General features: G+C 56.7%; 2 protein-coding genes across 19 annotated transcripts in view; one reads left to right on the top strand and one right to left on the bottom strand.

Moving 5' to 3' along the window:
* The window catches only part of ARHGEF11 (Rho guanine nucleotide exchange factor 11), a 129,433-nt gene extending 126,223 nt beyond the window's left edge, over positions 1–3,210 (top strand). For 14 of the 15 annotated variants that reach the window (XM_004589048.2, XM_058660464.1, XM_058660462.1 and 11 more), the window contains 4 exons: positions 614–709; positions 1,621–1,868; positions 2,046–2,235; positions 2,709–3,210. In XM_004589048.2, coding sequence (XP_004589105.2) covers positions 614–709; positions 1,621–1,868; positions 2,046–2,235; positions 2,709–2,767 — 593 coding nt within the window. In that variant the 3' untranslated portion in view covers positions 2,768–3,210. The remainder of the gene's footprint in view (positions 1–613; positions 710–1,620; positions 1,869–2,045; positions 2,236–2,708) is intronic. The other variant, XM_058660460.1, reaches the window with a different exon arrangement.
* A 2,377-nt stretch (positions 3,211–5,587) lies between these two features.
* On the bottom strand, positions 5,588–16,405 carry LRRC71 (leucine rich repeat containing 71). Of its 4 annotated transcripts, none has more exons than XM_058660940.1 (15): positions 16,065–16,405; positions 12,416–12,565; positions 12,045–12,173; positions 11,865–11,940; positions 11,658–11,735; positions 10,321–10,389; positions 9,947–10,106; positions 9,774–9,857; positions 9,596–9,685; positions 8,963–9,112; positions 8,675–8,768; positions 8,258–8,346; positions 6,359–6,473; positions 5,959–6,080; positions 5,588–5,722 (listed from the first exon to the last, which is right to left on the bottom strand). In XM_058660940.1, exons 1-15 carry the CDS (start codon positions 16,222–16,224, stop codon positions 5,627–5,629), a joined length of 1,662 nt encoding a protein of 553 aa, XP_058516923.1. In that variant the 5' UTR covers positions 16,225–16,405; the 3' UTR covers positions 5,588–5,626. The 4 variants fall into 4 exon arrangements, with proteins under 4 accessions (XP_058516923.1, XP_012783605.1, XP_004589104.1 ...); XM_012928151.2 differs by having other exon boundaries at positions 5,605–5,743; XM_004589047.3 differs by having other exon boundaries at positions 5,605–5,743; positions 6,359–6,470.
* Positions 16,406–16,577: the final 172 nt, after the last annotated feature.

Here is a 16,577-nt window from a genome sequence, read left to right as displayed (position 1 = left end):
TCACTCCAAAGAGCAGCTTGAGTGGACCAGATGGCCGCTAGGATGAAGGGTCTACTGGACAAGGCTGGGAGCCTACTGGAGAGAGAGGAGTGAGGCCAAGTGAGCACACACCAGTGCGGGGTGGGGGCTATCATGGACAGCTTGGAGGGCACCATAGTGGAGATACTCTCAGGAAAGCTAAGAACAGGCTTGTCTGGGCTGTCCCGGGCAGCAAGGCCCTAGGAGAGTAAAATGGCCATAAGGGAAGGCTAGCAGAGTCGTATAGCAGGGGAGATGGAACAAAGCCTGGACCTCTCCTCAGGGGTGGATGGGGTCCATGTTAGCGCTCTGCCCCACCTCCCTTTCCAGTAGCATTTCCTCCACCTGCCCAAGGTCTGCCTTCTCCACTGGGTTTCTGGGAACTGACCTTCCTTCTCTCTCATGGTGAACTGGTGCAATGTTCTCTGCAGCTCCCCAGGATGTGATCATGTATGACCTTGTGTTTACTTTGTTCCTCCCTTTTTCCTTCTTTCCTTCCCCATCCCCTCTCCCTTCTCTCTCCTCTCCCACTCCCGTCCCTTTCCCTGTCTTTCCGACTCTCCTCTCCCTGGTGGTGGTGGTGGTGTCGGTGCAGCCGAGGTGGCAGGCAGCAAGGGTGTCCCTGCACTACCAGAGAGTGGCCAGTCAGAGCCTGAGCCACCAGAAGTGGAAGGCGGAACAAAGGCTACGGGTAATAACCTTCTCCTGGGAGCCAAAGGCAGACGAGGGCCAGAGCACAAGATCTGGGGCAGAGTTGGGTCTCAAGCGTCAGACTCCTGGCTGCAGTCATGGGCACACACTCCCACATCCTCCCTGGACTGCCTGGGATGGGTGAGGAGTGGGAAGTGGGCCTGAAGGTAGGGAACAGCAGGTCAAGCTCCTGCTTTAAGAAACCACTAATAGGAGCTGTACAGGACCATTTTCTGCGCCGTAAGTTAAGCCTCCTGTGTTTAGTTTTGAGACGGGGTGAAAGTCTGGTGCAGGGACTGATGTCCTTTGCCTGACACTCTTGAGTTCTCAAGACCCCCACCCCAGCCCCTGCCTGTGTCACTGTGGAGTAGGCATCAGTGGCCTCCCAAATTTGTTAGTGCTTACTGCCCTGTCAGGACCTACCACGATCTTCCCCAATTGTCTCTGACCCTCTGTGATGAGTCAAGGTATGTCCAAGGGATGGTGACACAGGTGGCAATGGGAACAGGGATGACATTGGAGGTCATCAGGAGAGCTTGAGGTGGGGCAGGTAATGGGCTGCTGCCTGCTTCTCTTCAGAAGGGCTGAAGCCAGCCTGCTAGCATCTCTGCGCTTCATTCAAGGAGCAGCCCTGTGCCCCTGCAGGAAACACTGTACCTGCCACTTCTCCCTTCACTTCCACCACTCAGCATCTTGTCTGGCAAAATGGCCATCTAGAGAGACTCTGACAGATGAGGGCTTTTAGATTATATGAAGAGTACAAGGCCAGCATTTCCATGTTCATCAAGGCAGGGGGTGAGGGGGTCCTGGTCCTGTTCTGTCTATTGGCATCAGGAACACTGTGGGGGTAGGCAGGTGACTCGGGCAGCTCTGTACCTGCCTCCTAATCGCTTCCTCTTGCCATGGGCACAGGGAACTGTTTTTATGTCAGCATGCCAGCAGGACCCCTGGACTCAAGCACCGACCCTTCAGGGGCACCTGCAAGCCCCTCCCAACCTGACGGCCTCCCTGCCTGGCAAACAGAGCCCCGGCCCCAGCTGCAGGGAGGCAGTGAGGACCCAAGACGCCCCAGCCGCTCTACCCCGAGCCTGGCCCTCAGGGACGTGGGCCTGATCTTCCGGACCATCGAGCAGCTCACACTCAAACTCAACAGGCTCAAGGTGAGGCACACAGGGCTTGGATTCCTAGATGCCTCCAGTCAGGGTGGGAGGTGCCCCAACCCACTCAGCCACCCTGAAACAGCAGCCCCACTCCAGCATGGCTCAAAGGGCATGACCCCTTTTGTGAGGATCTTTGAACAGAACACCAGGTACACATTCTCCCTGTGACTCTTGCAGGACATGGAGCTGGCCCACAAGGAGCTGCTCAAGTCCCTCGGGGGAGAGTCATCAGGGGGCACGACGCCTGTGGGCAGTTTCCACACAGAAGCAGCCAGGTGGGCAGACACTACCCTCTCACCCCCAGCCAAGGAGCCCCTGACTTCTGACTCTAGGAGCCACCAGGAGCTGGGGACCTGCCCTGAGAACGGTGAGTGCAGCAGTAGCCCCTTTGTGCCTCCTTTTGGAGCAGGCCACCCATGCAGGAGGAAATGTCACCATGTTCCCAAAGGTTTCACTCCCCTCAGCAGAACTAAAGGATCTTTGCTCAGAACTTCCCTGAGCAATAGGCGCTTAGACACAAAATCTTCTTTGTCCTGTCCTGTGCAAGTGACAAACCAGGGGGAGCCCGTGGTCACTTCTGAGAGCTGCTGTTAAATGGCTTAAAGCCAGTCTGGGCCGGCTACAGGCAGGACTAGCCCCTGACTCAGGAAGGCAGAGCACATCCCTACCTGGTCTGGGAGCTCAGGGAGCTGACAAAACAGGCCCCACCACAAAGTGGGGCTTTTGGGAGACAGGTGGACCGAGGGAGCTGCTCTCATGAGCGCGGGGACTTTGTGGACAAAATACCTGGGGGAGGCCCCCTCGGGCCCACTAGTTTCTCACTGTGTCATCCTCTCGCAGGCTCTGACCCACCCCTGGAAGATGGCACAGTGGATGCCGCCATATCACCAGGACTATAACCTTCTAGACCACCAAAGCCTCTGCGTCCCCTTTCCTTCAGGGTCTGGCCTGAGGCAGGGGCACAGGGTTGGGAAGCCCCAGCCCTCCCTGCATGGAGGCTACAGCTGGGAAGACTGGGATCCACTGAGGCCTGGGGGGACTCGCATGTGACTTGGTCCATACAGATCAGAGTCAAGTTTCAGTGTCTTTCCCCTCCCTTCATCCCAACCCTCCAAGGCCTCAACTCACCTAAGCATGCCGACTGCATCAGAAGGGCCCTTGCCCCGCACAAGTGCACACATGCGCACCTGTGCACACAGCGCCCTCATGCCTGTGAGGGCAAGGAGGAAGCCTCTGTGTCAATGCACTTTTCTTCCTCCCCCTCCCCCACAGGACCCCAGCTGGAGTGGGTGCCTCCCTCTCCTTTGTCACTTTGTTTTCCTATAAATATGTATGTATTGTATGTGCATCTTTGCTATTGTACAGAACTTTGGCCTCTTTTGTTTCTGTTCCTGGAGTGCTGAGGCAGTTATAAAAGGGACAGCTAAGGGAAGAAGGGCTTCATGTTTGTCTCCTGGTCAGCAGCCTAGCTCTGCGGGCAGGACCTGCTAGGTGGAGCCAGGCCTGACTCCCTGTGCCCGGTGGCTACGGAGGCCTCTCAGGCCCGGCTCCAGAGTTCGTCCTCTGCAGGCTGGTGCTGAGCCCCCCTCCCTCCCAGGACTTCTCACCCTCACCAGCTGGGACCGTGGGGCATTCTCACCCCACCTGTGTCCCCCCTTCCCCACCTGGTCCTTACAGAGAACCAGAGTAGCAGGTACGGAGCTGAAAACTGGGCCCCAGGAGGTAGGAGATTTGAACACTGGGGTCCCAAAATTAACCCAGGACTATCCCCCAGGGCCGCTGCAGCCTAGGCCATATGGCCATGTCCTTGCTCCACTCCCCCCAGTGAATAGAATATACACACTGTGCTAGGTGTATATATACATATATATATATAAATATATATATAATATATAAAGTATAGATATGGAAATGACTGTTTTGCTGTTAAGATAATGTATACTCTTATTTTCTTCATTTCATGGTTAAGATTTTTTTTTTTAAGAAAAGTTAAATATTCTTCAATCATGGTGATGTGTGTGTGATTCTTGGAACCACTGTAATAGAGGGTATTGTCGTTGTTCTGTGAGACTAGTTGGGATTGAACAGACAGTGCCAAAGGAAACCCCCCTCACCCCTCATACCAAACCTGAGAGCCAGGTCTTGCCAGGTAGTCTCCAAAACGCAGACTTAGGGCACCCTGTGAGCTGTACACACACACGCACACATACACATGCAGACACACAGACACAGCCACATCCCCTGGACCATAGCTATCCATAGCACCGCTGCCTCTGAGACTTCCTTGGCAGACTGAGGGACAGATTAAGCATTCAGTGCTTGATGTTCTGACTCCTCCAGGGAACATGGCACTAGGCTGTGCCTACATGAGCTGTCTGATTGGGTGTCAGAATCGATAGCAGAATCCTTAGTGACACCGTGTAGGGCTAAAAACAGACTGTTGAATCCCCCCAATGCCCCAGAGGCTTCGCAGGGATGGCTAAGAAGCCAAGATGAGCGATCATCTTCAGGCTGTTTGATGTGCTCCGTGTTGGGACTTCACAGGCATGAGGGCTTTTTTCTGGAACAGCTCAGCAGCCAGACCCCAAGGACTACCAGCGCCAAGACGCTGCAGGGGCCTGTGAGAAGCACTGAGCACAGGGTGCGCACCACACGGGGTCAGCATCAGAATGTGCGGGGTGGAGGCCAAGCGGATTGTGCACTGATTCCCATGCCCCTTCAGGAGAAGCTGCCTGTGAACTGCTCATGGTCTCCCCAGGCCTGTGCACACCGGGCACCTCTCCCTTCACACAGCCAACCCTTCCAGGCAGTGTCCTGGCGTTCGTGTTCAGTGTTACCTTCACACCTGGATGCTCACAGGCTCAGCACCCTCTTCAGAACAGCCTGCCAAGACGCTGTATGTTTTCTTCAGCTGAGCACTTCCCTATTCCCCCCAACCTCTGAACCAGTCCAGTCCCTGGGCCAGCAGACAGGGCAAAGCAGATATGGTTGGTGCTTCATTCTCCCTGCCTTCTACTCTTCCCCACGGCTTGTGCCCATCAAATTAGTAATCCCAGTCCCAGACCATCCCCTTCAGCCTCCTAGACCAAAGGCTGAACACAAATGCTGGCAAAGCATATGTCCTTCTAGGGAACAGAGTGCAGCAAGCAACTCCCCTGCGCAGGCAAGCAGCAGTGCCCTGGGGCAGCCATGGCAGTGCCACTGGCTAAGCTTCCCCATCAAGATGCCTACACCCCACAGTGCTAGATTGAGTCCCGACAACTCTGCTTCCAGTCCAGCTCCCTGCTAATACACCTTGGAAGGCCACAGATGATAGCCCACATTCTTGGGCCCCTGCCACTCATGTGGGAGATCCACAGGTCCTGGCTGCGATCTGGTTTGGAGGGTAAACCAATGGATAGAAGATCTCTGTATCTCTCCCTTTTTGCTGTCCTGCCTTTCGGATTCATGAAGGAAAAAAGAAGAAGAAGAAGAAAAAGTAGTGTTCCTAGCCAGTTGTTGCCAAAGGACCTGAACTCGTCTACCTCATAGAGCCATGAAGTGCGTTGGACCATCACTTTCCTACCATTTCTGGTCATGAACAGACTGAGGCCAAATGTTCCAAGTAGTTCTGGAACAAAATTTTTCAGACAACCTCCAAGATAAAAAGTACAGCAATAAGCCAGGTTATCGACGTGGGATCTCCCCCAGGGAGGTCTGCCCACACAGGAACAGAAGTTGTATGGCCCAGCCTCAGGGAAGAAAGGCGGGTGGGGGTGCTAGGAGGGGAAAGCCGGGAACTCCTCCTCTCTGAGCTTGGCCTTGATGGGGTCCCTTGGCAACATCAGCTCCTGGATCATGGTATACGTGGGACACTGTGGGGCAAAGCAGTTTTTCTGAAAGGCAAAGGAAGCGTGACAGCTGGCAGGAAGAATGGAGACCCACAGGAGGACCCTGGGGTGAGACAGGTTAGGGGTCAGTGGGCAGGGAGAAAAGGTTGGCTTGTTGACAGTGCTCAATAAACGTAGAAGTTCTGTTGCAAACAACAGACCTCCTTTGGCAAGGGGAGACAGAAGCTGCCCACAGCAATAGGAACAGGCCGGGTACTCACCGCCAGGGATAGCCACAGCAGCCCCATTGGACCCTTAGAGGAATTCTTAGGCTTGGAGAATTGCACCTGGTACCTCACGGCTGAGAGGAAGCCCTCCAGGCCCACCTCTGTGATGCGGTTCCCTGGTGGGAGGCAGACAGGTGGTCTGTCACACCATCAGCCAGGCTATCTCATACCCTCAACAGCCACTAGCTCCTCCACCCCCATTTCTGCACTCACCTGTCTCAGCCCCGGCCCTTCCCTCCTGTCTGCCTTTAGCTTTTCTCCAACCCAACACTTGCCCTCCCTGTAGCAACAGGGTACCCAACCAGAGAAGAACCAGGTCCACTCCGGAGTCAGGGTTGGCAGCCATATGGCCAAATGGAGCCCAGGTGGCAGGCCAGGTTGTGGGCAAACATACGGAGGAGGTTGAGGTGCAGGAGGACCCTGTTGCCAGGCATGAAAACTTTCCCATCTCGATGCTCCACGGGCTCCAGGAGAGGGTTGACCATCTCAGCAGCTTCGGCAACCAACTGCTAAAGTCGGAAAGCCATAGCAGAGGAGGGTGAGCTGGTCGCCAAGCCCTAACTTCCTTCATTCATTACAACACAGATTTGGTGTAACTGCTAGGGACACAGGTACATAAAGCCCCTTTACCCTTGTCAAGTTCCTGTTGTGGGGCAAGCCAGAGAGCAACAGCCATGCAAGACAGCCCAGCACTGGAGAGAGGCAGTCTCCCAGGGCTCTGGGAGCTCAGAGAAGCACTGTCCAGCCCAGTCTGGGAAGCCAGGAGGCGTCTCCTAGAGGCAGATACCTAGGCACTGAACAACTCTGGTTTTTGGCTGGCATAGTGAAACAGTGGATTAAGCCACCACTTGTGATGCTGGCATCCCATGTCAAAGTGTTAACATGATCAGCTTCTCTGTTTCAACCCAAGCTCCCTGTTAATGTGTCTGAGAAAGTGCTAGAGGGTGGTACAAATGTTTACTCCCCTGCCACTCAGATGGAACATCTTGGATGGAGTTCCTGGTGCCCAGCTTTGACCTGATCCCAACCCCAACTGTTCAGGCATTTAGGAAGTAAACTTGCAGATGAAGGATGATCTCTCTTGCTCTCTTTTCATTCTGCCTTTCAAACATTTTTTAAAAGATTTATTTTATTTTTATTGGCAAGGCAGATATACAGAGAGGAGAGACAGAGAGGAAGCTCTTCTGTCCAATGATTCACTCCCCAAGTGGCCTCAACGGCTGGTGCTGAGCCAATCTGAAGCTAGGAACCAGGAACTTCCTCCAGGTCTCCCATGCGGGTGCAGGATCCCAAGGCTTTGGGCCGTCCTCAACTGCTTTCCCAGGCCAAAAGCAGGGAGCTGGATGGGAAGCAGGGCTGCCAGGATTAGAACCGGTGCCCATATGGGATCTGGGTGCGTTCAAGGCGAGCACTTTAGCCACTAGGCCATCGCGCTGGGCTCCTCAAACATTTTTTTAATGAAAATATTTTTGGCTATTATCACATGAAGATGTGGTATGTGGAGTAGCCCACAAAATAAGTCACAGGTGCAAAGGCCCTGGAGATACGAAACAGGTGCATTTGGGTCTCACTTCCACCTTGAGTGATGAGAGAACTGGCATGAGACGGCACTGCAGGCAGGGTGAAACAAGTGGGAACTGCAGAGCAACCATACCCGTTTGCAACCAAACGTTTTATAAGACCCTGGGTACCAAAGAAGACTGCTGAAAGGGGAAGGGGCTCTTCTGTGCCTCCAGTGTGTGTGAGGAAGGACATAAAGAGACCCCTGGGCTACTGACAGATCTGGAGGGATGAGGAGAGCTGTGAGCCATGGAAGTGGCAGCCCAGGAGGGTTCCCTGTGCAAGAAGAGGCAAAAGGAAGGCTCCATGGGGCCGAGGAGAAAGAGATGCAAGGGCCACTCAGGATAGCTGGGTCAGTGCTGCCGCCCCACGACCTGCCTTGCTTAGGTGCTGCGGAGAACAACACTTTTTATGTGTTGGAGAAGGTGACAGCTGTGGTGACGCTGCACTCAGGGTCTTTGGAGCAGCAGCCCTCCATGGAGATGTCCATGGGCAGGCTGGCACTAGACAAGGAAGGAGAGCTAAGAACTGACCAGACCACAGGGTCAGGAACACACACTGAGCTCCATTAATCCTCAGTGGGTCCAGGTTAGGATGGAAGGGGGTCTCGTGTGAAGAAGGAATAGGCATGAAAGTGAGCGGCTGCTGGCACAATACAGGGCTGGGCACCGCAGCCTAGGGAATGTGGGGGCAGCACCCCTAAGCGAGCCCAGTCCCCCTCCTGGGAACGTACCTCCGACTCCAGCAGGATGCTGCGCTTCTCCTTGCTCCCAGACTTGGTCCCTTTCCCCTTGGTTGACTTCTGGTCAGGGATGGTCACCTCTGGGGCGGGAAGAGGAGCCAGCATGCGGCCCGCAGACCCCAAATGCCCTCCCAGGCTCTCTGAGGTGCATGGTCTGGGGGAGGCAAAGAGACCGCCCGGAGGTAGAAGAAAAACAGCTGGAGGAGCCGCAGCCAGGTGTGGGGATTCTCCTAGCCAGCACAGGGCAGGATGTACAGGCCAGGCATGAGGACAGAGGGACAGGGACAGACAGGGCCAGGGAAGCTACGGGCAGGCCCATGTGAGGACAGAGGGCCAGGGACAGACAGGGCCAGGGAAGCTACGGGCAGGCCCATGTGAGGAAGGTGCTGCAGAGGCGGTGACACTTACTCCCTTTGCCTGACTTTGTGGCATCTTCTTTCTTAGGGGTTCCCTGTGTTGGTGACTGCCCAGATCCCAACTTCTCCTCTTTCTTGACCACTTCCTGTGGAGAGAGGCGAGAGATGCAAGTTCTCCCTGGCCAGGGGTTGGACGGGCAGGAGCCAGGGCTAGGACCCTGGGCCTGTGCGGGAACTTGAGCACACACACCCTCTCCCCACGGTGGCTTTCCCTGCTCAGTGCAGGCTTCTCCCAGAGGCTGGAGGCTGGCTCCTGCACTCCTCCCACAGCCTTACCTACCCCCGGCTTCTCCTTTTTCTTGCCCAGTCCCTTGGGGGTCTTGGTCGCCTGTGTCTTCTCGGGCTTGTCCACCAGCGCAATGTTGCTGACACCTGTCATCTGAGACTTCTCACGGTCCATTTTGGACTCCCCATGCCGAGAGGAGGAGGGCTGTGCTCGAATGGGAGGGGGTGGTGGAAGGAGCCGGGGCAAGGGACAGCCTCAGATCTGGGGGCAGCCAGGCTGCGCGCACCCCGCCTAAGCGCTCAGTTAACTGGACGGGAATCCTGCGTGGGGGCAAGGTAGGGGCAGAGGGCATGGATTCACCCTGAGGGACAAAAGCAGCCGATGTCTTGAAAACAAGCTGGATGTCGGGCACTATCCTAAGTGCCTTACACGAATTCATTAATCCTCTCAGGTAGGCACAAGTATAGCCATTTTACAGATAGGAAAACTGAGGCCTAGAGAAGGTAGCTAACATGCCCAAGATCATGGGTTGTGTCCTTTGTGTTAAGCAAGACACACTCCGGCCTATGCATGGAGCGTTCTGGGATCACGCCACACCACACCCCCTCAAGGTGGGGCCTGGAAAACATGCGGAGAGGTAGGAAAGAGGTTTGCAGATACAGGACACAGGCGGAGGCGGCTGCTCACCGATCGCGATCGCTCTTGCGACCCTTTCTCCAGGAGGAGGCGCCGGCGCTCCACCACCTCCGTGTGGGTCAGCTCGAAGGGGCGTAGGACCTGGTGCGAGGCCTGTAGCTCGCCACCCAATGCCTGGGAGTCCACCTTCTCCGCGCCCCTCCCACCCACAATCAATTGGCACACGAACCTCGGCCAGCTTCAGGGCACCCTTGTCCTGGATGCGGTTGTGGGCCAGGGACAGCCAGAGCAGGGAGCGGTTCAGCCGCAGGCCCTAAGGAGGAAGCAGGGCTGCGTGAACCTGCTGGGTAGGGCTGCCCCTGCCTGTCAGAATCTCTCCCAGTCATGCAAGCACCCACGCACATCAGCGATGTAGCCCGCGCCCTCATCACTGATGTGGTTGAAACTCAGGTTGAGCGAGACAAGAGTCCGGTTGCAGCTGTGCAGCGTGGACAGCGCCTGGCCCAGCAGGTGTGCTCCGTGGTCATCGATTTTGTTGTTCCGCAGGGATAAGTGCATGATCCTAGGCCAGCAAGGGGGAAGACCAGGCTCACTGGCGGCACAGGCACTCCTGCATAATGGAGGGGATCTGGACTACGTCCAATAGGGCAGGAGCAGGAACTGCAGCGCCCTGGAAGATGCTACAGACATCACAGCCACACGGAAGGGCAAGCACTAAAGATGGCTTGGCGGTAGGGCGGGGCAGAGGAGTGGGGAGGAAGACAGGAACGTCTCACGTGCTGTCCAGCCCCATGAGCTTGTGGTAGGACTGCTCTGGCAGCGGGTTCCCCTCCAGAGACACCTTCCTGGGGAGGTGGGGGAATAAGGAGAGACTCAGAGAGGCCAGCAAGGGTTCCTGTTCCAGTACAGGGACCGTAGGAACTATGCCCCCAGACCAAGGGTCCAAACACGTGGCCATGCCACAAGGCCACTGCCCAAGGGTGGTGACCCAAACCGGTCTTGAGGATGGCCGTCCCTCCTCCCCGCCAAGCGTTCCGCCCTTGTGTACTCCCTCCCACCATCCCAACCCCCAGAGGTGGCCTGGAACCAGGGACTCACTGCTAACAAACAGAGCCTAGCCAAAGTGAGGTGAAGTCACCCCCAAGGCTAGGGACAAAGACACAGGCTTCCTTTTTTGGGTCAAATCACCAGCTGCCCTGTCACAAGGACACTCAGCCCATGGAGAGCTGGCAAAGAGCGCCATCTGGAGGAGAGTGCAACCCCAGCCCAGAGCTTTCCGGGGAAGCAGAGACACGCAGCAAGGTCCAGCCAGCCTGCACCTGCCTCATCCACAGAACCTCACGGCTGGTGTTTGCTGGGCAGACAACTACCTCTCACACAGCAAGACCTGAGCACTGTATGCCTTTGCAGGAGACAGAAGCTTCTCCAGCAATACTGAAAGGGGGTGTCCTCCAAGTCACAGTCAACGTTGAACTGACAGCCAGAGCAGACCCTCAAAATATTCTCCCAGACTATTCTTACTCAGCCTTCAGGGTGGCCTCAGTGTTCACCTAAACTTGGTGACACTCCATGCTGAAAGGACTTGTCTCCACACAGTGAATTCAGAGTTATTTTCTGGTATTCCCAGGATGGAATGAAATGTGTGCTTTATGGTGTCCGTCCTCAAGGCCGGGGACCTCCTCTCAGGGAGCATGCTCCCAGGAACACGGGGAAGGCAGGCCAGCCTGTGTGTGGCAACATACACACACACACACACACACACACACACACACACACACACGAGGGGTGCATTCTGTGGCATAAGGAGGGCCAACAACCAAACCAGCCTTGTCCTTTACACTGCAGCCACGCCTTACTGTTCCCTCCCTGCCTGGCCTGTTCCCAGTCCTCCTTCAAGGCTCCATTAGCCACCCTCTCCTCCACGCAGCCCCTGGGGCTTCCTGCACCTCCTACTATTCTCCCCATGAACCATTCCTCCACAGTCTCATAGTGCCATCTGGTGCTGTGGCCTGTTTTTATCAGCCTGGGCTCACAGGAGCTGTCATTTGTCCCTTGTGTCAGAGATAGCTCCCCTGGGCCAGGATCCCTCCCCAACTCCCATGCCCCAGCTGACCTGAGCGTGGGCGAACAGAGAGGAAGCAGGGCGATGAATGTGGTCAGGGTCTTGTCAGTGATGCCCACTTTCCACAGGCTGGGGGGGCAGAGAGGGGATACAGACAGAGGGGATCATCTCCTCCTGGAATCTCCCAACCTCACATCCCCTTCTGGTCTTGCCCCCATGAGCCCCATTCGCACCCATCCCATGGTTCAGTGCCCTCACTTGATGGCCTGTAGCTGGCTGAGGGAGGGAAGGCATTTAGCAAAGATGCCGAGAATCCGGTCCTCCACCTTCCAACCTGCGAGGGAGTGGAGCCAGGCGCTGGAGGGAGGCTGAGTGCTGGGGCGAACAGGGAGGTGGAGGAAGGCAGGCAGGCCCCAGGCTACTGGCAGCAGCGCTCACCGCGAATGTAGATCTCCTTCACGGCTTTACTGTCCTCCTGCTCCAGCTCCACCTGAATGGTGGGCCGGAAGAACCCGTACTTGCTCTCCAGGCTGGTGAGGCTGCAGGATGCCGACAGCCGCTGGTCGTCTGGAAGGCAGGGGGAGGCGGAAGGGGACCGAGCCCCCGCGGCCCAGGTGGGAGCCGAGTCCCACCCTGCCCGCCCACCCGCCCCTCCTGGAGCTCCTCCCCGTCTCTCAAGCACCTGTGCTGCGTGCGGCTCCACCCGAAGGGCGAAGCTACGGATGGAACAGGTCGGTGGCGCTGGCCAAGCCACGAGGGCCCGCCTCCTCCCCCCAACCTCTCCACAGTCAGCCCGCCCCATCACTCACCTAGCGCGGGCTTTTCTGACATGGAGGAGGAGGGGACGAAGTTCGGATGGGGGCGAGGCCGAGTAACCACTTTGGGGAAGTCCATGTAGCCCGAACGCGTGCAGAGCTCCGCGAAGTCTGTCTCCAACACCCCGGTGCACTGGTACTCCTCTGCGCGGGGCGGGGGCGGCCGTGTGAGAGGGGCCGTGCCTCCAGCAGCCGCCAGGGGACAACAGAGGCCCGAGGTGCCGCCAAGGTCAGCGCGCGCCCACCCGCATTCCCACGCTCGCTTGCGTCCTCGCGGAGCCGCGTGGTCACAGCGCCGGGACAGCAGGCGCTCCTGCATGGGGCGTCCAACAGAGACGGAGGGACGCTGCCGGCTCCCCTGCCACGCCATGGGTCAAGCCCACTTCCACCCTCACTCCCCAACCCTCCATCCTCGTTCCTTGTTCCTGCCTTCCACAACTGTCCCCAGCCCAGCCTTCTCCCGCATCCCCAGTCCCTGCATGGGCCGTCTGGGCCATGGAGGAGGAGCAGGGCGAGAGGCCCAGGCCCGATGTGTCCCCGTGCTCCCAGCACCTCGAAGTCCAACGGAGCAGCTGGCTTCCATCCAAAGTCACATTAATGCACTTGGTAGAATGCACACTGCTTTAGAAACATGCATGACCTGGAGCCGCCTCACACCTGCGACTCATCCTGCCGCATCTGAGTCCCAGAAAAATTCTCTGGCCTTTTTCGCTTGCCCAGGCACACCCCAAGGGAAGGGGACTCAGTCTCTCAGCCCCCTGGAGCTCCACAGCCACACTGCCCAGGTCACCTACAGTGGGTGTTCCTGTGACTGCCAAGGGGGAGACTGCCCACCTGGGAGGCAAGGGGCTGGGAAAAAAAATGCCCAAGCCATGTGTCGGGGTTCATGGGGGAAGGCGTGAGAGGCCCCCACTTCCTTCATCCAGCTTGGGTCACCAGGATGGTGACCCCAGGAACCAAACAGATTACCCTTTGCAGGCCGGCTCCTGCCTGCTCAGGCTGACCCTTCTGCTGCCCGCTCACTCACACTGCTCATCCCAGGAGCCGGTTCTCGGTTTTCGGGAGTCACCTGCTCAGCTTGTTCGGTTTCCTGGAACCCTCTCGGGCCCTCAGAATCCACAGGCTAAGTGGGGCTCGGGAAATTGCATCTCTAACAGGTTCACCTTGGACCTTGCTAAAGCTGGGTGTACAAGGACAGCGCATTGAAGAGCCCTGCTCTGGGCCTCATTCATGATGGCCCCATCTTGAAGCACAGTAGCCACGGCTGGCACATTCTCTGTTTCATATGAGCCTCACCTGTGCCCCCCTCCCCATGGCAGCCCCTTAACGTCATCGTGCCCTGCAGGTGCCTTCCCCTCCTGGCACCAGACCTCTGCCCACTCCTACTCTATTTTTATGCTTGGAACCTTCTCCTCTCCTCCCCAGGACGTGGCTGTCATTCACAGGGGCTCAAATGTACAGGGACATGACACCCCTGCCCTCTACTGCACCTTCTTTCCTGACTCCCCTCAGACTCCCATCTCCACAGATGGCCTCACCCAGCACCCCATCTCAGCCTGGGCGTCTTTCTTGCTGTGCCCCTCTCTCCGCACACACCCAAGTCCTTTGCCAACTCTACCTACCTCAACATATTTCTCCACCCCTCTGCCATGCTTACGGTCCCATCCCATACACTGTCCCTGCACCAGGCTCTAGAAGCAGCCTCAAATGCTTTCGCCAGTTCTGCTCCATTTTCTGTGCCACAGCCACAGTAATGTGTGCGTGCATATGCAGATATTCTCTTGTCCTGCTTTCCAGAAGATACTATTTCCCTAGCTGTCACAATTCCTTTCTTCTTGCGCCAGCACTGACAAGCAGATGGCACTGGCCGGGGCTGGATAGCTCACAAACCATTCCCACACTGATTTCCCTTGACTCCAGGGATGTAAAGTTCCTGTCCCTCTCTGATGGCAAAACTGGCAGGTTATATCAAGGAGCCATCCCATACATTCCTCTGTGTGCTTCGTTTGGGTGGGGTGCTAGCACTCACAACAGACAGTGGTGTCCCCACAAAGGGGCGTCGAATGCTTTCCTTTGCCAGAGAATGTCACTTCCACTAGGCCAGGACTGTGGCCAGCTCAGTGCCTTCCGAATCCCTCCCGGTGAAGCAGCAGACATTCAAAAGCACATTGTCAGGTGAATGAGTGGATAGCTACAAAACTGCTCCCAAGAGCTTCTCAAAGCTTTGCCCAAGAACTGTTTAGGGCATTGCTCAGCCTCAGCACCCAGGGCTCTGGGACTTAAGCCCACGGACATTCCGGGAGGGGTCCAATAAGCCGTTCAAACTCATGGCTCACCAGCCACATGTGACAAACTCTAGATTAAAATCTCATTCTCGGGCCAGGCGGTGTGGCCTAACAGCTAAAGTCCTCGCCTTGAACGCACCGGGATCCCATATGGGCGCCGGTTCTAATCCCAGCAGCTCCACTTCCCATCCAGCTCCCTGCTTGTGGCCTGGGAAAGCAGTTGAGGACGGCCCAATGCATTGGGACCCTGCACCCACGTGGGAGACCTGGAGGAGGTTCCAGGTTCCCGGCATCGGATCGGCACACCGGCCGTTGCGGCTCACTTGGGGAGTGAATCGTCGGACGGAAGATCTTCCTCTCTGTCTCTCCTCCTCTGTGTATATCTGACCGTAATAAAATGAATAAATCTTAAAAAAAAAAAAAACTCATTCTCAGAAAGAGGGAGCTTTTGTCTGGATAGACGAGAGCTAGGAGCCAGCACTGTGATTTGGGTTAATTTGCAGCCTGCTGTGTCACCATCTCATATGAATACTGGTTCTAGTCTTGCCTTGCTGCCTCACTTCCCACCCATTTCCCTGCTAATATGGCTGGAAGAGCAATGGTGGATGGCCCAAGTGCTTGAGCTGCTGCACCCATATGAGAGACCCAGATGGAGTGCCAGGCTCCTGGCTTCACTGCAGCTGTTTGGGGAGAGAACCCGTGGATGGGAGATTTTCCTCTCTGTAATTTGCCTTTCAAATAAATAAATCTTTTTATTTTTATTTTTTTGGGGGGTGGGGGGGTTGGGAGGAGGCAGAGGAAGATCTTTCATCCACTGGTTCACTTCCCAATAGACATAATGGCCAGAGCCGGGCAGGTCCAAAGCCAGGAACCAGTAGCTTCTTCCAGGTCTCCCACGTGGGTGCAGGAGCCCAAGGACTTGTGCCCCTTTTTTTGTGGCTTTCCCAGGTCATAAGCAGAGAGCTGGATTGGAGAAAGCGGAGCAGCCACGGTTAGAACCAGATGCCTATATAGCAAATCAGGTTGAGGATTAGTGTGCTATGCCGCCACGCTAGTGCCAAAACATAAGTACATCTTTTTTCCCAAAACGACCAAAAAAAAAAAAAAAAAAAAAAAAAAAAAAAAAAAAACCTGCTGATCACCTGCGCCTTCCTGCCCCCTGCTGTTACAGCTGAGCAAACCTTACTGTTATGTCAGCACCCCCACAACACACACCCTACCCCAGTCACACGCAGTGTGGGTCCTTTCAAATCAAGTTCAGGTCCATCTGCTACCCAGGAACTCAACCTGACTACCAAGCGACCAGCGGCAGGTGGGAACGCGGAGCCCAAGCCCCTCCAGGCCAGTCGCCAGCGTACCCGGGTTTTTGGGCTCGTCCTCGCCCACCGGCGGCAGGGCGGCCGCCGGCTTCTCCTTGCCGGCCCGCTCCCCTTTCTTGGTCGCGGCACCGGCCGTCTTCTGGGTTCCGGGACGCTGGGGCCTGGGTGAGGCCACTGACGCACTCGACTCGCTCGACATGCTGCTGCCGTCCGCAGTCCGCCGGGGGCCCTCGTGGAAGTGCAGAGGCACAAGCGGACTCGGTGAGGCTCCCTCTCGGGGTGGCTAATTCCAGAGGACTCCGCTCGGCCTCCTCTACCGGGCAAACCCGCCGCGGCGGGGGCGGCTCTGCAGGCGCGTCCTTCTCCTAGACAACCGCGCGAGGCAGGGGGCGGCTGCAGAGCACGGCGGCGCCGGCAGGGGGCGCCACGGAGCCCGGCGCTGGGGAGGGCAGAGCCGCCTGGGCGCCCGGCGCGAAGGAGGCAGGTGGCGCCCAGGCGGGACCAGAGCCAAGCCGACGAGCGCCCGGACATCTTTCTTCGCACTAGGGACTG

This window comes from Ochotona princeps, chromosome 2, assembly GCF_030435755.1.
Source record: "Ochotona princeps isolate mOchPri1 chromosome 2, mOchPri1.hap1, whole genome shotgun sequence".
Taxonomy (NCBI): Eukaryota; Metazoa; Chordata; class Mammalia; order Lagomorpha; family Ochotonidae; genus Ochotona; species Ochotona princeps.
Note: the sequence above shows the minus strand (reverse complement) of the source record. Positions and strands in the feature narration are given on the sequence as shown.